Source organism: Cervus elaphus, chromosome 21, assembly GCF_910594005.1.
Source record: "Cervus elaphus chromosome 21, mCerEla1.1, whole genome shotgun sequence".
In the NCBI taxonomy this organism is placed as follows: domain Eukaryota; kingdom Metazoa; phylum Chordata; class Mammalia; order Artiodactyla; family Cervidae; genus Cervus; species Cervus elaphus.
The window spans coordinates 30,065,218-30,084,390 of NC_057835.1; the positions used below are offsets into that span (position 1 = coordinate 30,065,218).

At 47.0% G+C, this 19,173-nt stretch overlaps 1 protein-coding gene across 4 annotated transcripts in view; it reads left to right on the forward strand.

Annotated features, from left to right (window-relative positions):
- The window catches only part of CHD7 (chromodomain helicase DNA binding protein 7), a 184,731-nt gene extending 167,149 nt beyond the window's left edge, over window positions 1-17,582 (forward strand). For 3 of the 4 annotated variants that reach the window (XM_043879149.1, XM_043879153.1, XM_043879150.1), the window contains exons 25-38: window positions 214-317; window positions 1,652-1,781; window positions 2,206-2,278; window positions 2,439-2,493; window positions 3,400-3,628; window positions 3,877-4,085; window positions 4,299-4,949; window positions 5,697-5,857; window positions 8,033-8,260; window positions 8,462-8,905; window positions 12,270-12,491; window positions 13,792-13,932; window positions 14,135-14,239; window positions 15,667-17,582. In XM_043879149.1, the coding sequence (XP_043735084.1) occupies window positions 214-317; window positions 1,652-1,781; window positions 2,206-2,278; window positions 2,439-2,493; window positions 3,400-3,628; window positions 3,877-4,085; window positions 4,299-4,949; window positions 5,697-5,857; window positions 8,033-8,260; window positions 8,462-8,905; window positions 12,270-12,491; window positions 13,792-13,932; window positions 14,135-14,239; window positions 15,667-16,584 (3,670 nt within the window). In that variant the 3' untranslated portion in view covers window positions 16,585-17,582. The remainder of the gene's footprint in view (window positions 1-213; window positions 318-1,651; window positions 1,782-2,205; window positions 2,279-2,438; window positions 2,494-3,399; window positions 3,629-3,876; window positions 4,086-4,298; window positions 4,950-5,696; window positions 5,858-8,032; window positions 8,261-8,461; window positions 8,906-12,269; window positions 12,492-13,791; window positions 13,933-14,134; window positions 14,240-15,666) is intronic. The other variant, XM_043879151.1, reaches the window with a different exon arrangement.
- The last annotated feature ends 1,591 nt before the right edge of the window (window positions 17,583-19,173 follow it).

Sequence of the window (19,173 nt, forward strand, 5' to 3'; positions counted from 1 at the left end):
GTGATAAAGTTCACTTCTGGTCCCGGTAGAAGGCGGCCGACTTCCGCCCTTTCCTGCAACCTTTGCTCGCACCGCCCCCGCATCCCCACCCCACTCCACGATGCTCAGGTGCTTGTCATGGGAAGGGGCGCGTGGCATGCTCCTCACTTAGCATTCTTTTCCAACAGTGGGGTGGGTCTGTTGTAAATATCACGTCAGTGGTTGTCTTTACAGTGAAGCTGACGTGTGGATACCTGAACCTTTCCACGCGGAAGTCCCCACAGACTGGTGGGATAAGGAAGCAGACAAGTCCCTGCTCATCGGCGTGTTCAAACACGGTAGGGCGTCTGCATCGGACCCCGTCTTGACCATGTGTCTTTGTCTTTATTTAGAGCTCTCTGCACACTCTTTCCAAAGTCATAATATTAATGAGGCTAGTTCCAAAGGACTCTTGGCGTCTACGGTTTCCCTGCACGAAAAATCTAATATGAACTGTAAATATCAGATGCTGTTTTTGAATGTTTGTTGAGTATTTGAGAAGAAAACATTTCTTCCTTGGCTGTAAATAGAACCCAAACCATATTTGTTTTAATAATAGCCAAGTTGTCCTATAGCTCTTTCGAAACTTTGCTTCCAGCACGGCTCCCCTCGAGCGCTCTGCCAGCCCATGTCAAAGTGGACGGTGGGCTTAACCTCTGCTATTAATCTGTACAAGTGCCTCCTGGGCTTTGTTCCAAGCAATATTTCACAAATGTCAGTGCCGAGAACCCGCGGCTCCCCTGAGTGGGACGCAGCCTTGTTAACTTTGAAAGGCCGGGGATGCAGAACTGGCATGATATATACAGTGAACGATTCCTGATTATAATCCCGAGTCTCTGGAGGTCGCTGAGGTATTCTCGGCAGCCCAGCCTGACTAAGGGGGAGAATGATGGCTTATAAAACCTTTCATGATTACAGTTTGGCTGGCGGCTCTACAGCAGTTAGGAGCTGGGGTGTTGTCGTACACACCCTAATTGAATTGTGCCGTTCTGCTTGTGTACTGCAGCCGTGTTTTGTGAGCTCAGCCCCAAAAACCATCTTCCCGCAGTGCACTGTTGGGATCTGCCATTTCCCATCTAGTCAACCTGGGCAGTCAAAAAGCAAATTGCAGTTTGAAAATCATAGAGGGAACAGTGTCATCTTACTGACACGCATCATCCTAAACCTGATCAGACAGGTTCGTTGGCCTGACGTAGACAGGGATGTCTCAGCCGGTGGTGGACTTCCTGCAGGACCGAAGCCGCTCACAGGGAGGGTGGGCTGGACCACTGCAGAGGTCATCGAAGAACATTACGCCGCCTTTTAAATGCCAAGCAAAATTAGATCTTGGGGACAACAGGGTCAGACCTCTTCCCGGGCATCTTGCAGTTACCCTGAACCTGTTTTTTCATTAGTATTTACTAAGGTCATTCTGATAACATCCGTGAAATGTAATCTGCCTTCCCCCTCCCCCAATCTGCCCTGGGAGGAGCGTTCCAAAAATGTGCTACTACGGCCTGGTTAGTTTAAATAGGGCATAAACCGTCATCTTATAGAGACGAACTTGGTGTGAGGCAGCCGTGCTGTGGTTCTGTGAGTGATGGGCCTTCGTTGTTTCTGTGTGTGTCCTCTGTGGGCTGGGGGGACGGCGCAGGGTACGAGAAGTACAACTCCATGCGAGCTGACCCCGCGCTGTGCTTCCTGGAACGAGTTGGTATGCCCGATGCCAAGGCCATCGCTGCCGAGCAGAGAGGAACAGACATGCTAGCAGATGGCGGTGACGGGTAAGAAGGACACTTTAAAATTTTAATAAACTTTATGTCAGTGTCAGAGTGTCAGATCCACTGGCAGAGTTCAGTCCTTACACAGCACCACGCACTGTGCCGCATCTGATTTGGACTTGAGCGGTGTTTACCAGTATAGTCTGTTTATGTATCATGATGACTATTTAAACACAATATAGGATCTAGATAATCTGCAACTTGTCTTTTTCAAATGATCATGACCCCCCCGCCCACCATACCCCACCGCGTGCACACACACCCTCCGCCCCTCACGGCTGCACATTTTAAATACCGACAGAGTCGCTTTGGATGTCAGGCTCAGAATTCAAAGCAGCATGAGGCGAGCTGTTCCTTTTTCTCAGGCTCCCTTTGGTCTCTTGCTAATCAGTGTGATTTAAACATTTTTTAAAAACGTTTCATACAGGGGAGAATTTGATAGAGAAGATGAAGACCCGGAATATAAACCAACCAGAACACCGTTCAAGGATGAAATAGATGTAAGAACTCAAGTACATTCACTTTTATGGCCCCAGTAAAATATTATATGCCCATATAAGACTTATTATTAAACTTTATAGAATACAGCCTTTCCTTAAAAGACAAAGCAAAATAGAACCCCAAATTAAAATAACTTGTGTGTCTTGCTTTGCTTTTGAGGAATTTGCAAATTCTCCAGAAGACAAGGAAGAGCCCATGGAAATACGTGCCCCAGGTACAACTCTGAAAGCTGGGGGGAGCAGAGCTGAGGAGTGGGACTCAGGCCGGGCCCCACGGCCAGGCTGTAGCTCCTTCACCAGGGTGGTGTCTCCAAATGCCACTTCATCTACTGCTCTCTGTTGTGAAGAATTCTAACTCCTGCTGATTCTTGGTTAATCATTATGTTCAATCTCTTTGATAAAATAACTTTTTTTGGACAAAGACAATTTATGTATTTATGATTTATACCAATTAATGAAAGCTCTTAAGCATCTACAGAAACATAGCTCATGGAAGCAGGAAATTTGTTAAATATATGAAATAACTACCAGTTTATTGAGACTACTACCCTACTTTTTCCCTAATGTAAAACCATTAGGTAACAATTATATGATTGTTTTTTATGTTCAAGATTATTGTATTATCGCCATGTAGTTTGTGGCACAAAGTATGTTTCTTTATGTGTGATTGATGTAGGAACTTGGCTTTTTTCCCCCCACAAAGAGTTGAGAAAGAATGCTTTATAAGTTCCATACTAATATGAAACTTCCGTACTTCCTCAGTAGTAGTGTTAGTCACTCAGTTTTGTCTGACTCTTTGGGCACCATGTACTGGAGTGTAGCCCGCCAGGCTTCTCTGTCCATGGGATTCTCCAGGCAAGAATACTGGAGTGGGTTGCCATTACCTTTTCCAGGGGATCTTCCTGACCCAGAGATGGAACCTGGGTCCCCTGCATTGCAGGCAGTCTTTACCGTCTGGGCTACAGGGAAGTATTAAGAGCACCACCATAGTTTTTCCCAGGCTATCATTTGAATGTTAGCAAGTCATCCTGTTTCGGTGGGAAACCCTGCGTACGGCAAAGGTCATAGCTGCACATTCAGGAATGCTCTCTCATTCAGGAATGTTCTCCCCGCCTCCCCAGGCAAGCTCAGCGACGGCAGTGCCGAGCTAGGCCAGCTGTACTGGCCCAGCACCTCCACGCTGACCACCCGGCTGCGCAGGCTCATCACCGCCTACCAGCGCAGCTACAAGCGGCAGCAGATGCGGCAGGAGGCGCTGATGAAGACAGACCGGCGGAGGCGGCGGCCCCGCGAGGAAGTGCGGGCTCTGGAAGCCGAAAGGGAGGCCATCATATCAGAGAAGCGGCAGAAGTGAGCATCTTAGGGTTTCCTCAGCCCCTGGTACCTTTCTGTCTCCTCTGCTCTTCCTGGCCTGCAGAGGCAAGAATCACATTCAAGAGGATGGCCATGAAACCCAGCCCTCTCACCAAACCCCCCCCCCCCCAAAAAAAAAGGCAAAAAAAACCCCACTGTGGATTCAGTTTAAAGGAGAAGCAGTAGTAACCTTTAAGCCTGTTTACTCAGGTACCAGTCCACAGCTAAGATCTCCTCTCTGACAGGTGGACGAGGCGGGAGGAGGCGGACTTTTACCGCGTGGTGTCCACATTCGGGGTCATTTTTGACCCTGCGAAGCAGCAGTTCGACTGGAACCAGTTCCGAGCCTTTGCCCGGCTCGACAAGAAGTCCGACGAGAGTCTGGAGAAGTACTTCGGCTGCTTTGTGGCCATGTGCCGGCGCGTGTGTCGCATGCCCGCCAAGCCAGATGACGGTAAGCCCCCGGGGACGTGGAGGGGCTGGAAGGCTGGGCGTAGGTTCCCCAGGGATGCCGGTGGTGTGGGGATGGGAGTGTGGCGGGGACCGGAAGGGGCAGAAGGCTCCCCAGGGAGGCAGGCCGTGCGTGGACAGCCTGGGATGGGAGAGGCCGGGCGGGTGCGGGGACCTGCCTCTGCTCCCCTCGGAGACCCGCGGTCCTCCCGCGCAGAGCCGCCGGACCTGTCGTCGGCCATCGAGCCCATCACGGAGGAGCGCGCCTCCCGCACGCTGTACCGCATCGAGCTGCTGCGCAGGATCCGCGAGCAGGTGCTGCACCACCCGCAGCTGGCCGAGCGGCTCAAGCTCTGCCAGCCCAGCCTGGACCTGCCCGAGTGGTGGGAGTGCGGCCGGCACGACCGGGACCTGCTGGTGGGCGCCGCCAAGCACGGGGTCAGCCGCACCGACTACCACATTCTCAACGACCCCGAGCTCTCCTTCCTGGACGCGCACAAGAACTTCGCCCAGGCCCGGGGCGCGGCCGGTGCCCCTGCCCTGAACGCTCTGGCTCTGGGCTTTGGCCAGACCCCCGCCGCCACCCCAGCTGCCCCGGGGCAGGAGGACAAGGCGGGGGCAGCCGAGGCCAAGGCCAGGGAGGCCTCCGAGAAGCCTGAGGGGAAGGAGGACGAGGAGGCCGAGGGCGGTGGGAAGGACCAGAGGCAGGACCGCGAGGCGGAGGCGGGGGCTGGGAAGAGCGAGCCCAGAGGTGTGGAGGTCGGTGCGGACTCTGGGCCCAAGTCCATTTCTGAGAAGGGTTCTGAGGAGGACGAAGAGGAAAAGCTGGAAGATGATGACAAGTCAGAAGAGTCTTCCCAGCCTGAAGGTAAGAACTGACTGACCCTCAGGCCTCTCTTGGCCCCACCCCAGCAGCTGTCTTCATGTCATGTGATCTGTGTCCTCTTTGGGTGTTTAAAGGGTAATGAGTGTACGTTTTCATTAGGATGATATCGGGTAATGCTCAGATGTGTGTTTTGCCCTGCTACGACCTGTGAACGCACTACTTCCAGCAGCTTCTCAGAAGGAAGGTTTTACAGGCAATAACAATTTTAAGGCAGATGATGCTTAAGTTAGTTTCCGTTCAGAAATAAAGAGTGGAAGTAGAATCTAGGAAGAACCAGTTGTCTTTCTAAGTCCCAGGTAGGTTGCTGTACCTGCCAGGAAACAAAAATAAAACATGTGCTATACTTTTCTGCCTGAGCTTCAGCTCAGAATCATGGCCAACACGTTAGTCCTCTTTCTGGTGGAGGAGCAGAGGGCCCTGCAGGTCAGAGGCTTGGCTGTCACCACCCTCCCCTGAGACCTGTCCGCAGCAGGATGCCTGCTGACTAGTGACATAGCCCCCCAAGCTTCTGCTTCCTCATCTGTTAAACGGGAGTAATGCCAGCTATGTGCAAGGGCCCTTGCAAGCTTTAAGTGACAGGATGTGCAAAATGCCTGGTACCATTCTAGCCATAGTAGGTACCAGATACAGAGGAGCTCATCAGCATTCAGATATTAAATCCTTTCCCCTCTGCACTTCCTTTTCAGAAAGATTCTGGTTGTGGGTGATGCACATTAACTCATTTCTCAGCAGGGGCTGTCTCTAGAGGGAAGAATTTTGATGAAGAGAGCAATGCTTCCATGAGCACTGCTAGGGATGAGACCCGGGATGGATTCTACATGGAGGATGGTGACCCATCTGTAGCTCAGCTCCTTCATGAAAGGACGTTTGCCTTCTCATTTTGGCCTAAGGTTGGTGGGATTTTGTTGTTGTTTGGTGACCAAAATAGTAAATGAGGTGACGGAAATCATTCTAGCTTCATTTTTCAAATAATTTTCAGGTAAACTTTGACATAGTGTATGAAGATTGTATACTAGATTTTTTTTTTTCTTATAAAAGAATGATCTGGAAAAGTGTGAAGAAAAAAATTCTGTAGAATACTTTGATATAGGATAGGAAAGGTGACAAGAAGCAAAGAAAGTAAGAAAAAAAAGAACTGTTTATAGAACTCTTTGGTTCCTTGATGTCTTTTAGGTTATTTGTCTAGTACAGTCTATGGATTATTGCTTCAAAAGACTCACCCATTGACAAAATGTGTGGATTTTTTGAGAAAAAAAAAAAATTTTTTTTTTTATTGTGGTAAACACACCATGAAATTTACAGTCTTCACCATTCTTTAAGTGTGCAGTTGGGTAGTGTTAAATATATTCATCTATTCACATCATATATATATATATATATATTTCTGGTTTTTTTTTCCCCCATGCTGTGAAAGGGATCTCCAAGACTTTTGTATCTTGCAGGCCTGAGACTCTATACCCATTATCCAACTCCACTCCCTCTCTGCCCCTGGATAACCACTATACTACTCTCTGTGTCTATGAACTCGACATATCTCACATAGATAGAATCATATAGTACTTGTTCTTCTGTGACTGGCTTATTTCATTTAGTATAATGTCCTCAAGGTCCATCTTTGTGAAAGCATGTAACAGAATTTCCTTCCTCTTTAAGGCCGAATAATAGCCCATTGTGTGTCTGTACCATATTTTCCTTATCCATCTGTCCATCGTTGGGACAATTGGCTTCCTTCCTTCTCTTGGCTTTTCATGGTGCTGCTGTAAATGGGAATGTACTGATATCTCATTGAGACCCTGCTTAAATTTTTTTTTTTTTTGGGTACATACATACAAGTGGTATTGCTGGATCATATGGTAGTTCTGTTTTTAATTTTTGAGGAACCTCTGTACTGTTTTTCACAGCAGTTGTGCCATTTTGCAATCCCAACAACAATGCACAAGGGAATATGTGTGGACTTTTAAAACTGTGTTTTGTTTTGTTTTTAATATTCTAAAGCAGAACTTTCAGATCTAAGACAGCTTGCTATATATTTGGAACCCTGTAATCTTCTGAACTGGGGAGAGGGTGGGCTGCTGACCCATTTGCTCAAATACATTATGAGATAATCGTAAATGTAGTTATCTGTAACCAAAAGCAAAGTGGAAATTACTCTTTTGGCTAACTAGTATAATTTTGTAATAAATCTCTGTGTAATTTGGGTCTGTTTTTCAGGGTGGGGAAATAATCTTCCTAATCACCATAACAGGGCTGTCTGGTTTAAGACAGACAACACAAAAAAAGGTTTCTATGGACTCATCCCCTCACTTAGTATCTGTTGGAAAGAAACTGTGAAATTTTTAACTGAAGACTGCACTATCAGAGATGTTGGCCCCTGCCCCCCAGCCCTGCTCCCCTTATCTCCCTCGTTTTGCTCATCTCCCTTACTGAGTTTAGAAGGGAGCTTCCCAGATCAGCCAGAAGGCCCCTAGTAGCAGGCCCTTTTAATCTGTGGAAACTGGGTCTAAGAGCTGTAATTAGAAATTTTTAACGTCCACGCTTCAATGAAACTTGAAGTGATAATAGGTAGAGGATGCAAATCGACACTCATTAGGTGTTCCTAGGTTGGTGCCCATTCGTAATGCTGAACTTTATTAATAGTGACGCTAATGATGTCCCACTTCCTGGGACAGGCTGCGGTCCAGCCCGAGGACTGCAGCATCAGCACGTGGTGAAGTCTGAGTGCAGGCTTCCATCCGTGGTCACCTGCCGACACACCAACAGTCTGTAGCCCGAACAGCAGTGACTTGTAAAACACGTGTTTTAGAGGCAGTGGTTATGTAATGCCCTCTCATTTATGTGCCTCAGTCTTCATAGCTGAGAAATACTGAGCGGTCTGTGTTGTAGCCACCTTCGGCCCTCGCAGCAGCCTAAAGCAGTCCTTGTGGGTTTGGTTTCTTCTCTCGCTCGTTTGCTTTCTGCTCCCTTTTAAGCCTTTTCCGCTCTTTGGTCAGTGGATGTATCCATCTCGTCATTTTCACCAGGTCTTTGTTACGGTTTTGTGTGACTTTTCTTCTTCTCTTGTCTAGGACCGAGTAATGATAAACCGATTAGACAACATCTGTGAAGCAGTGTTGAAAGGCAAATGGCCGGTAAATAGGCGCCAGATGTTTGATTTCCAAGGCCTCATCCCCGGCTACACACCCCCCACCGCCGACAGTCCCCTGCAGAAGAGGAGCCTGGCCGAGCTCTCCACCGTGGGCCAGGCCAGCGTCAGCGGGAGCGAGGAACTCACCGCCTCCCCTCAGCTGTCCAAGGTCAGTAAGAGCGCCCTGCCCCGGCAGCCTAGAGATAAGCTCTCCTGACTCAGTTCCGAAGCTCGTGTTGGCCGGTCCCGTTTGAAATAAGAAGGCTGCTCTGGCCTCAGATGTTCAATTCTTTAAACTTCTCGTCCCTTGTTTCCGCTGTTGGCAGGTGCAGGCTGGGCTCACTGTTTCTGTGGGGATTTTTTTCAACAGGAAGATGCCCTCAACCTCTCCGTGCCTCGCCAGCGGAGGAGGAGGAGGAGGAAGATCGAGATCGAGGCCGAGAGAGCTGCCAAGCGGCGGAACCTCATGGAGATGGTGGCGCAGCTGCGCGGGTCTCAGGTGGTCTCGGAGAATGGACAAGAGAAAGTGGTCGATTTATCAAAGGCCTCGAGAGAGGCAGCAAGCTCTACCTCAAACTTTTCATCTCTCACTTCAAAGTTGATCTTGCCCAACGTCTCCACGCCGGTGTCTGATGCCTTTAAGACTCAGATGGAACTGCTCCAGGCCGGCCTGTCCCGCACGCCCAACAGACATCTGCTCAATGGCTCCCTTGTGGACAGAGAGCCCCCCATGAAGCGGAGGCGGGGAAGGAGGAAAAACGTGGAGGGCCTCGACCTGCTGTTTATGAGCCACAAACGGACATCACTGAGTGCAGTAAGTCCAGGGGCTAAACACCCCCCCACCCCCCCACCCCCCCGCCACCCATGTGCCCACACTGGCAGCCGGGTTCTGGCTCTGCTGCCCAGGCCAGGGCACATGCCCCTCGGTGATGTGGTGTGAAAGCTGCTCCTCCCACCAAAAGAGCCACAGTGGACAGAGCCGTGGTTCTGAGCCGGAATATTGTGCTAAGCATTGGCACAGATCACTCAGCCTGAACCATGTGTAGCTTGAGGATTTATTCTTCCCAAGGCCCTAATGTATTGATTACTCTCGGCAGACTAGCCCCAAACACACACATGTTCTTCTGAGCCTATAACCTGTGAGCCTCGAGATGGAAACACTTCTGCTCTTAGAAGTATCAATATGTTTGGGCTCCAGCATTAATGAGATTTGTTCAGCTTCAGACTGAGGATTTGTGTTCATATGCAAAGCTAGTGATCGCAAATTCTCCCACCTCTGTAAATGGGTATTTTAAAAATATCAACTGAATTGAGGTCTGTGCTAGTTTAGGTTTGCAGGAAATATATGTGTCAGTGGATTTTGACATTTACTTCTTCAAAGGAAATGAGTGCAATGTAATCAAAATGCTGTGTGCCCTGATCTGTCTCAATCGCTCACCTAAACTGCCACCCCATTAAGAATGAGAGAGTTTCTCCCAGGAACCAGATTACACAAAGGAAGTCCCCTCTAAAGCACTGAGACTGGTACAAGGCACAAAACAGCAACCTGCTCCAGTATTCTTGTCTGGGAAGTCCTGTGGACCGAGGAGCTTACCGGGATGCAGTCCACAGGGTCAATAAGAGTCAGACGCAACTTAGAGATCAAACGATAATAGATTCGAAGCCCGATCGGCACAGAGGTGCCTGGTAAGCTGGCATGCGGGTCGTGGGCCCATCCCCTGGGTGGTAGACCCAGTTTAAGAAACGCCAAGGGGAGAAGTTTCTTTAAATATGTTTTTCCTTATTTCATCCCTATTATTATTTCCCCATTTTTGAGTTCTTGAATTTAAGAGAAGCTTAATAACCTAAAGGAGTAGGGAGACATGGTGGAATCAGGGTCTAGAAGTGACAAACAAGCTTCCATTGAAACTTGTCCCCTAGTTGGGTCTGATTCTGGAACAGGAAATGGCAACCCACTCCAGTATTCTTGCTTGGGAAATCCTATTATCAGAGGAGCTTGGCTGGCTGCAGTCCATAGGGTCGCAAAGAGTAGACACAACTGAAGTGAGCTAGCCATGGGTCTGAGTTTCAGAAGCATCCAGGTGGTTAAAAGGTAATTTATTTTCAAAACTTATTACAAATATACCAGTCATAGTAATGGTCATTTTTGTGGATCATGTGATTTACTTTTAGAATCTTGTAAAAATATACCTTATAGTGTATCAATTTTGACTAGTTGTTCCCCAACTTAAAGAAACACCATTGCTAGGTGTGTGGTCCCCTGCTGGGAACCACCCTAATGCTTTGATAGGTTTTATTCACTGAAAATCCTTTCTCCGGGAACATCAACAAATCATCTTTCCATTTGAATCTCATTTTGTGGACCCAGCATCAGGAATTAGCAATTATAATTTCCTATTGTAATTATAAACCCCATATTAGACTTATGAATGACTTTATTCATTCACATATTTTAAGCTATCTCTTAAGAGTTTATTAGTTTTTTCCCCCTAAAGTCCTATTAGCAACCTAGCTCAAAACTCTTAACAGATAATAGAGAATGTATGTTTATTTTAATTTTTTTTTTTTCTACTTTTAAATGTTGGAATTTCGCAATTCCTCATTTGGTGTTATAGAGGGTTTTGTGCAAGCACATAAAACAGAAGGAGAATGAATCTGTAAATAAACTGAGTAGTGAAGAGCTGTAGAGGTCAGCAAGGTTACTTGTGTGGAATGAGACAAATCCTAAAATCTCATATTGGCATCATCCTGGAGATCACGGTGCAGCTGTGAAAAGTAAGAATACAGCCATTCTGCATTCAGCAGCATTGTGGGAGTCAGCCATGCCCTGTGCCAGGTACTGGGATGCAGAGAATAAAAGCCTGACAGGTGCTTACACCGGAGAACTCAGTGTTTAAGATGGGCGACAGATAAATAACCTGTCATTGTTGTGAGGCGCCCCTGGAGTGAGAATGCAAAGGAAGAATGGGGATGGAAGAAGGAGAATGTGGGCAGAAAGAGGTGGGAAAGTTTCCCTAGAGGTGGTCATACCTCAAGTTAAATTTTGCAGGTTGTGTGGGAGTAAGCCATTTGAAAAGAGGGGGCTGGAAGAGCATGTGCAAAAGGACTGTGGCCAGGGAGAGCCCAATGTGTCCGGTGAACTGAGAGTTACTGGCCAGGGAGTTTGATGAGGAGGCAGCTTCAGCAGGGAGGAGCTTGGACATGAGGTGGGATGTAAACCACAGAGGGCTTTGGTGGCCGAGCTCAAGAACTTGAATTTTATCCTGAAGATGATGGGAATTCAATTATAAAATTAGCTTAACTAGGGGGAGTGATGTAACATAATCTTTGAACTAGGAAGGGTGCATTTCAGCAGATTGCCCCTTGTCTAACAGAGTGGAGACTAGATTAAAGAGGATGGAAGTAGAATCAGAGGGGCCGTTTAGGAGTACTGCAGTGATATAGGGGGCCAGTGACGGAGACCTGAACCAAAGCGGGAGCAGCATGGCTGGACACATGGGCCTCGTGAACAATTTCTGCAGGTTGAAATGCAGAGTTTGAGGACCAGTGGCTGGGCAATGGTCAGGTCTCAGCTTCAACTAGTTCATCTTTCCAGTGTTGCCACACATGCCTGATATGAAATATTGTACTACCAACAAAATTGTACTGAGCGCAGAATGCCAAAAAGCTACACATGAACTGGCTTTTGGAACATTCCGTGAATTATAATTTCTATAATTTCTTTTTTTTTTTTTCCGCTGTACTATGCCACATATGGAATCTTAGTTTCCCAACCAGGGATTTGAGCCCATGCCCCCTGCATTGGAAGTCTTAACCACTGGACCTGCAGGGAAGTCCCCTAATTTTCCTTTCTTTAATGACACTCTCCAGGGATCCCCAAGAAAGACTGAGAGGCTACCCGCCCCTTCAGGCATACCAGACTCAGACTTCACTGCCTGTGTCATGTTCCTGGTGGGTCTCAAACATGGAGCAGAGATGGACTGTGCATTTTCTACCTTATTACTAACTGGACAGTGTGAAGAATAAGCTACATCTTCTGATTTAATCACTGTTCCCAAACTGCCACTGTTGCAAGTAGCCTTCTTCCCTTTTGAGACCCATCCTGCTTAGCTACTGTTTTCTTGGGCTAGGACCAGTCTCTCCACTCAAGAATTGAGACCACTGTCTTCTCTCTGCAGGAGGATACTGAAGTGACCAAAGCTTTTGAAGAGGATATAGAGACCCCACCTACAAGAAACATTCCTTCTCCTGGACACCTGGACCCAGACACACGGATCCCTGTTATAAATCTTGAAGATGGGACGAGGCTGGTGGGGGAGGAGGCGCCTAAAAATAAGGATTTAGTTGAATGGCTGAAGCTGCATCCCACTTACACTGTTGATATGCCAAGTTATGTACCAGTGAGTGTCACTGAGCAGAGACTTGGTGGGGAGGACTCCTGCCCAGTCAGTCCTTTTCCTTCTCCCGTACAACATGGAAATCCCTGGTCCCTCAGCCTGTCTTGTCAGTGTGAATTTTCCAGCTTTCATCACTCTGTATTCTACATTAGGGATTTTCCTGGTTGCCCAAGTGGTAAAGAATCTGCCTGCCAACTCAGGAGACATGGGTTCGATCCTCTGAATCGTTGGGACGATCCTTTGGAGAAGGGAATGGCACCCCACTCCAGCATTCTTGCCTGGGAGAGCCCATGGACAGAGGAGCCTGGCAGGTGGCACTCCATGAGGTCACGAAAGAGTCAGACACAGCCTAGTGACTAAACAAAAACATCAAAAATTCCACATTAGAGAAACTAACTTCAGGTCTGTCCAGTGTGAAGAGCAGCCTTGTAGCTATTTGAAGACGCCTAGTATGTGTTTCCTTGCTTTTTCCTTCTCCCACCAAATAGATGTGATTTTTTTCCATTACTCTTCACATGGTGTGGTTTCCAGGTGGTCCCGTTAATAGAAAAACACCCCCCCTTCTCCCAACCAACACACTTTAATTGGTCTCTGGACTGGATCTGCCCAGCGCAGAATATTAGGAAGCTGTTCCCGAAGAGATCTGAGCGGCTGATGCAGCCTGAGGCTTTATTGGCTTCTTTCTTAAACAACTAACACTCTTGCCATTTATTAAACATCAGACAGGACCCTAGATGATTTGTCACTTAAACTGCTTGCTAGCTTTAAACAGTGCATGTTTTATGTCTTATACTTACGTGATTGAATTTTTTTCAAACTTAAGTGTGGGAGTTTGCATTTTATCTTGGTGAGTTCCTGCCACTCAGAATGCACCCTCCTGCATAGACACTCTTATCCCTTGGGCTGTTTCTCCTCGTGCACAGTCTCATGGCGTAGACATGAGATCATCTCTGTATCCATTCACGTCATCGAGTAGAGATTAGCAAAGGAGCTAGAGAAAGTTTCCTTTTAAAATATCATGTCTCAGTGAAACATTTGAAGACAAGACTTGAAGCAGGTTATTGAGAGATGAGAAGAAAAGCATATTTTCAGCTTTCAAGTTTGTTCTTTAAGTACAGGAGAAGGAGAATAGTTTTTCCTTTCAAAGAAAAGTGGGGTTTCTGATCCTTTCAATGATTCTTTGAAATTTCCATAGTAGTTAAAAATGGCCTGACTGTTCTGCTTGTCATCCATGCAGGAAAGAATAAGTATTAACTATGGTTTTACTAAATACGATTTGTTTTTGTTTTTTTTTTTTTTGCAGAAGAACGCAGATGTGCTGTTTTCCTCATTTCAGAAACCGAAACAGAAACGACACAGATGTCGAAACCCTAATAAATTGGATATAAACACTTTGACAGGAGAAGAAAGGGTGCCTGTTGTGAACAAACGAAATGGGAAGAAGGTAAACACTGGGAAAGAGAATTGATCTCTCTGGGATGTCTTTTCCCAGAAAGAAATGTTTTATTCCAACCTCTTTTATAGGTTCATATTTCTTCCAGAATACATGTGACGTGTGTATGTATCTGTGTAGATACACAAATGGGGATGGGGGAGAGGGAAGAATTTGTCACTTTCTAAGTCTTTTTCCAAATGCCTCTCCCCAGATGGGTGGAGCTATGGCGCCTCCAATGAAGGATCTGCCCCGGTGGCTGGAAGAAAACCCCGAGTTTGCAGTGGCCCCAGACTGGACGGACATAGTCAAGCAGTCTGTAAGTACAGACTCTGCCTCTCTGTCCAGGAAGGTATCTGTACAAAATTGTTTTCCTGAACTTTTCTTTATTTTCTGCTAGTCATTAATTATTCAGTGATAACTTATTCTTGGCTTAAAAGAATTGACACAGTACGTCATTTCCATAGATCATTAATACATCATCATTCCTTGTATCCATATGTCATTAATCCAAAGTGGATTAATATGACAGCTATGATTTAAAGGACTGTATAGAAATACACACTCATGGTATTAGAGGCAGACTTACTCCAGGGAGAAAGGCCCCAGGTAAACCTGGTTAACAGCATCGGTGGAATGGAATTTATGGTGGTTGAGATCCTTAAGATTAACTGTGATTTCTGGTTTTAAAATAAACAAATGAAAAATACAGCAATTCTGCCTAGACATTTATTTCACTATTTCTTTTTGCAATTAATTTGTTAATAAAGTCTTGATTCTTTTTGTTTGTCCAAAGTATATAGTAAAAGTGCTTATTTTTCTTTTGGTGAACAGTTCTATTCATCTTCACATGTAGATAGTTTCTTGAACAACCACCGTAATCAGAAGAATACAGACAGTTGCATCACTGCCCCAAATTGCCTTGTATTGTTCTCAGTCTCCACTCCCAGCCCAGGGCATCCACTCCTTGATCTGTTCTCCATTCCTAGAGTTTTGTCTTTTTGAGAATGTCATGTATACAGAAGTGTAAATTACATAACCCTTTTGAGACGGCTTCCTTCACTCATCATACTGAAATTCATCCAAGTGGTTACATGTGTCGGAAGTTTCACTGCTGATACACTCCTGTGCTTGGATATAACCCTGGGTGTGGTTCCCTGTCACCCATGGAAGGACTCTGGGCTGTTTTCAGACTGTGACAGTTACAAGCCGAACTGCTGTAAAACACTTGTGTACACATTTTGGTGTGAAGATGAGTTTTTGTTTCTCCAGGATAAATACTAAAGTATTATTTGAAAGTGAAAAGTGTTAGTCACTCAGTCGTGTCCAACTCTTTGCGACCCCATGGACTGTAGCCCACCTGGCTCCTCTGTCCATGGGATTTCCCAGGCAAGAATACTGGGGTAGGTAGCCATTTCCTTTTACCGACCAAGGGGTCGAACCCAAGTCTCCTGCATTGGCAGGTGGATTCTTTACCACTGAGTCACCAGGGAAACCCCTACTGATAGAGTAGCCTTTCACATTGTTTTTTCCTGCAATTCAGCATAATCTGATGAGCTGTATAATGCTAAAAGAGAGAAGCTTTGCTTTCATAGGTTCTATCCTTGAGCTTTTTGAAGGGGAATAATTTGCTTGTGTATTTCCATTCTGAACCGTCAGTGTTCAGTTCATCACAAAGGCCCAGGTGGAAATGAGGTTTTGTCCCGCAACTTTGACAGCCCGTGTTTGCCTCTCCCTTCCCTTCAGGGCTTCGTTCCGGAGTCGATGTTTGACCGGCTTCTCACTGGACCCGTGGTGCGGGGAGAAGGGGCGAGCCGGCGCGGACGGAGGCCCAAGAGCGAAATTGCCCGGGCTGCCGCGGCCGCTGCGGCCGTGGCCTCCACATCGGGGATTAACCCGCTGCTGGTGAACAGCCTGTTCGCGGGGATGGACCTGACGAGCCTGCAGAACCTCCAAAGCCTCCAGTCGCTCCAGCTGGCGGGCCTCATGGGCTTCCCTCCGGGACTGGCCACAGCCGCGGCGGCCGGAGGCGACGCCAAGAACCCGGCGGCCGTGCTGCCCTTGATGCTGCCGGGCGTGGCCGGGCTGCCCAGCATGTTCGGGCTCGGAGGGCTGCTCAACGCCCCGCTGTCCGCCGCCGCCGGGAGCCCCGCGGCCACGGCCGGCCCCGCGGATCCTGAGGACGGTGCGTCCAGGGCGGAGGAGAAGGGCGGCGAGCACGAGGACGAGAGCAAGGACCCGGAGAAAAGCACAGACGCCGCCCCGGGCCCGGACTCCGCGAACGGATCAGTGGGTGCTGCTACCGGCCCGGCCGGCCTGCCCTCCAGCCCGCTGGCCTTCAACCCCTTCCTGCTGTCCACCATGGCCCCCGGCCTCTTCTACCCGTCCATGTTTCTACCTCCAGGACTGGGGGGATTGACGCTGCCCGGCTTCCCCGCGCTTGCGGGGCTCCAGGGCGCCGTGGGCGCCGGCGAAGACAAGGGCCCCGACAAAGCCGAGGGGGCCGCCTTTCAGGAAGAGGAGCCCCTCGAGGGCAGCGACGCCGAGGAGAGCCTGGACAAGACGGCTGAGTCCTCCGTCCTGGAAGACGAGATCGCCCAGGGCGAAGAGCTGGACTCCCTCGACGGCGGGGACGAAATGGAAAACAATGAAAATGACGAATAACCAGTACCAGTTTCCAGTTAAAGTGTTTAAAAACTTTTGACAAGTGGTAGTCCTACTGTTTACACTCACAGTTAATGTTCATACATAGTTTTATAAGCTGTTCTGTAACATAGTGTAGCAAAAGAAAGAAAAAAAGTCCCAAGTCATGTTATACAGGTGTGTTGAAAGGTATCTTGGTCATTAAGTATTGTGCAGTGCATTATTTATTATCCCTAGGAGAGATGAAATTTGAGAGGTGATCCTGTCTTTTTAAGGAAACTTACATAATGCTCTGCTTTTTTTTTTTCTTCCCTTGTTCTCTACTTTTTCTTTTGGTACCATTGGTATTATAATAAAGAGCAATTTGTAACCGAGTGGCACTCATGGAAGGAAGTGCTGCTCAAAGGAAGTATGAAGTTATATATTTAATTTTTTAATTTTAATTTTTTTTTTATTTTGCTGTGAAGGTCAGGATGAAATTTACCATACATATCATACTTGCTCTTTTGTTTCCCTTTATGACTGTATGGGGGGTTCCCACACTCACGCATCACACACATCCATACACTCTGACAATCTCCACCTTAGTGTGAACGTCTCTGTCCCGAGGCGCAGCAATAATAAGGCAGCTGTTGAATGTGAAGGGTCCCTTTGGAAATTAACCTACTGGGAGGGTTCTTGCCAGACAGAACTGCAGTTCCATTGTCTCGTGGTCTTGTAATGCACTGGTATAAACAAAATAAATAGATGAAATTAATAAAGAGTGAAAGAAGAGAGAATCAGGTACCTTTTTTAAATTAAAGGACTTTGTTACTTTAGCCACAAAGCTAAAACAGCGTTACCTCAGCTCTAAACTAGCCTTGAAGTTTACAAACATGACTTTGTAAATGTATTGTTTTTCTTTGTTGTGATGTCCTTTTATTTTTTTTTCTTTGAAAACTGCTATCATGTAAGATAAAATGTAAATTGCTGCCAACTGTAGTAATGATGCTTTTAATAAAAGTGGCCCATGATATGCAGAGATGTAATTATAGAATGTAGTAGGGTAGGGGAACTGGTGTTCACTCTATTTTTTGTATTCGCAATAGATGCAAATACAGCATTCTGGCCTTTGTACAGTTTCTTGATGTATCCTCCTATACAAGGTTAGCTCTTGGTAATTGTCTTCAGACTAGAGGAGAAGGAAAACCTTCAATTGCCTTTACATAATTCTACTCCGGATATCTCAACAGAACCACACGCAAAAACCTCCCATTATGCCCTCAAAAGGGCATCCAAGACTGAGGACACTTAAACATGTGTGCAGCATCTGATAATGTACACTGAGGAACAAAAGGGCAAAAGAAAAATGAGGCTTTCAATAGGCACGGTATCTGGGTCATTTATCCCCAGTTAATGGGTGGAAAAACACAAGGTGGGGGGTCGGCAAGGGACGCAGAGGCAGGCTCTCCAGTGTCCTGCGGACCCAGGCTGCGAGCCAGGGCGGTGGGGAGCCACGGGAAATGAACACAGACGCATTTAAGCAAGTGCATGCGAGCGTGCGCAGGTATATTGACAGGTACACACACGCATGCCTATTCTCTCGCACGCACCAGACCTGGGAGCTGCTGATTGGTGCACCTCTGTACGACCTTTGATATTTCAGGTAAACCAAAGTTTGAGATCCACTGTTTTCATCTTATTTTGTCACTTGAGCAAACACAAAGCCCCTTGTCCTCGCCATTAGAAAGCAGAGGAAGAGGGAGTGGGGTTGGTGAGTGGGTGACGTTGGTCTGCGGGTAGCTTCTCTCCACACCCTCCCCCAGGATGCACACAGCCCGTCCCCCGCCCCACGAGGCACAAGACAGGCTGTCCCAGCTCCTTTCAGACAATGGGGTTCTGTGAGTTCTCATCCCAGGGTGAAAACATTCCCGTGATGGTTCTGGAAGAAGAGCCTCGTGAAGCCTCCACCTTAGAGATCCCATGGTGGTTTCACCCATCACTGGGACTCTTCTGTTTTTTGAAAGCACCTGGGTGGTGCCCGGGAGGACAATCAATGCCTTTAAGAGAATGGCTCCTGGAACGGAGTTCTTAAATCGTGGATACTAAGACTAGAATGGCATGAAATATAGAGAACGTAAATACTTAAGTAACTGGAATTTTTTTAAGCTTTAACATAGGCCCTTAGATAAGGAGAGAATGTTTCATAAAATGAGTCCTAAAGAGTCTTCTTCGGAAATTCATTATAGCATTTGAAGTTTTCCTATGACCTCTTGTAAACAGAGCACACAATATGACTCTGTCCATGTTGAAGGAAGATGCTGAGAGCAATGATGATCTTCAAAGCAGAGGCATGAATTGCTTGTGGCCAGAAGAAACCCTGACATGATAGGTAGGTCAGCAGCTGGCTCTGAGTCATCTGCGATTGATCTCTGAAGGTGACCTTAAAGTCATGCAATGTTCCATGTTGGAAAAAATTGCATTTCTTTCTTTTTTTTCTCTTTAATGGAATGAATTCTTGATATGAGATCTCGAATTTACCTAAGTAAGAAATATTTTAAATTCGGGCTGATCCTTTGTGACTCCTGTTGGTTGGGTGCCCTGTATAAATTAAGAACTAAGGTGCTAAGT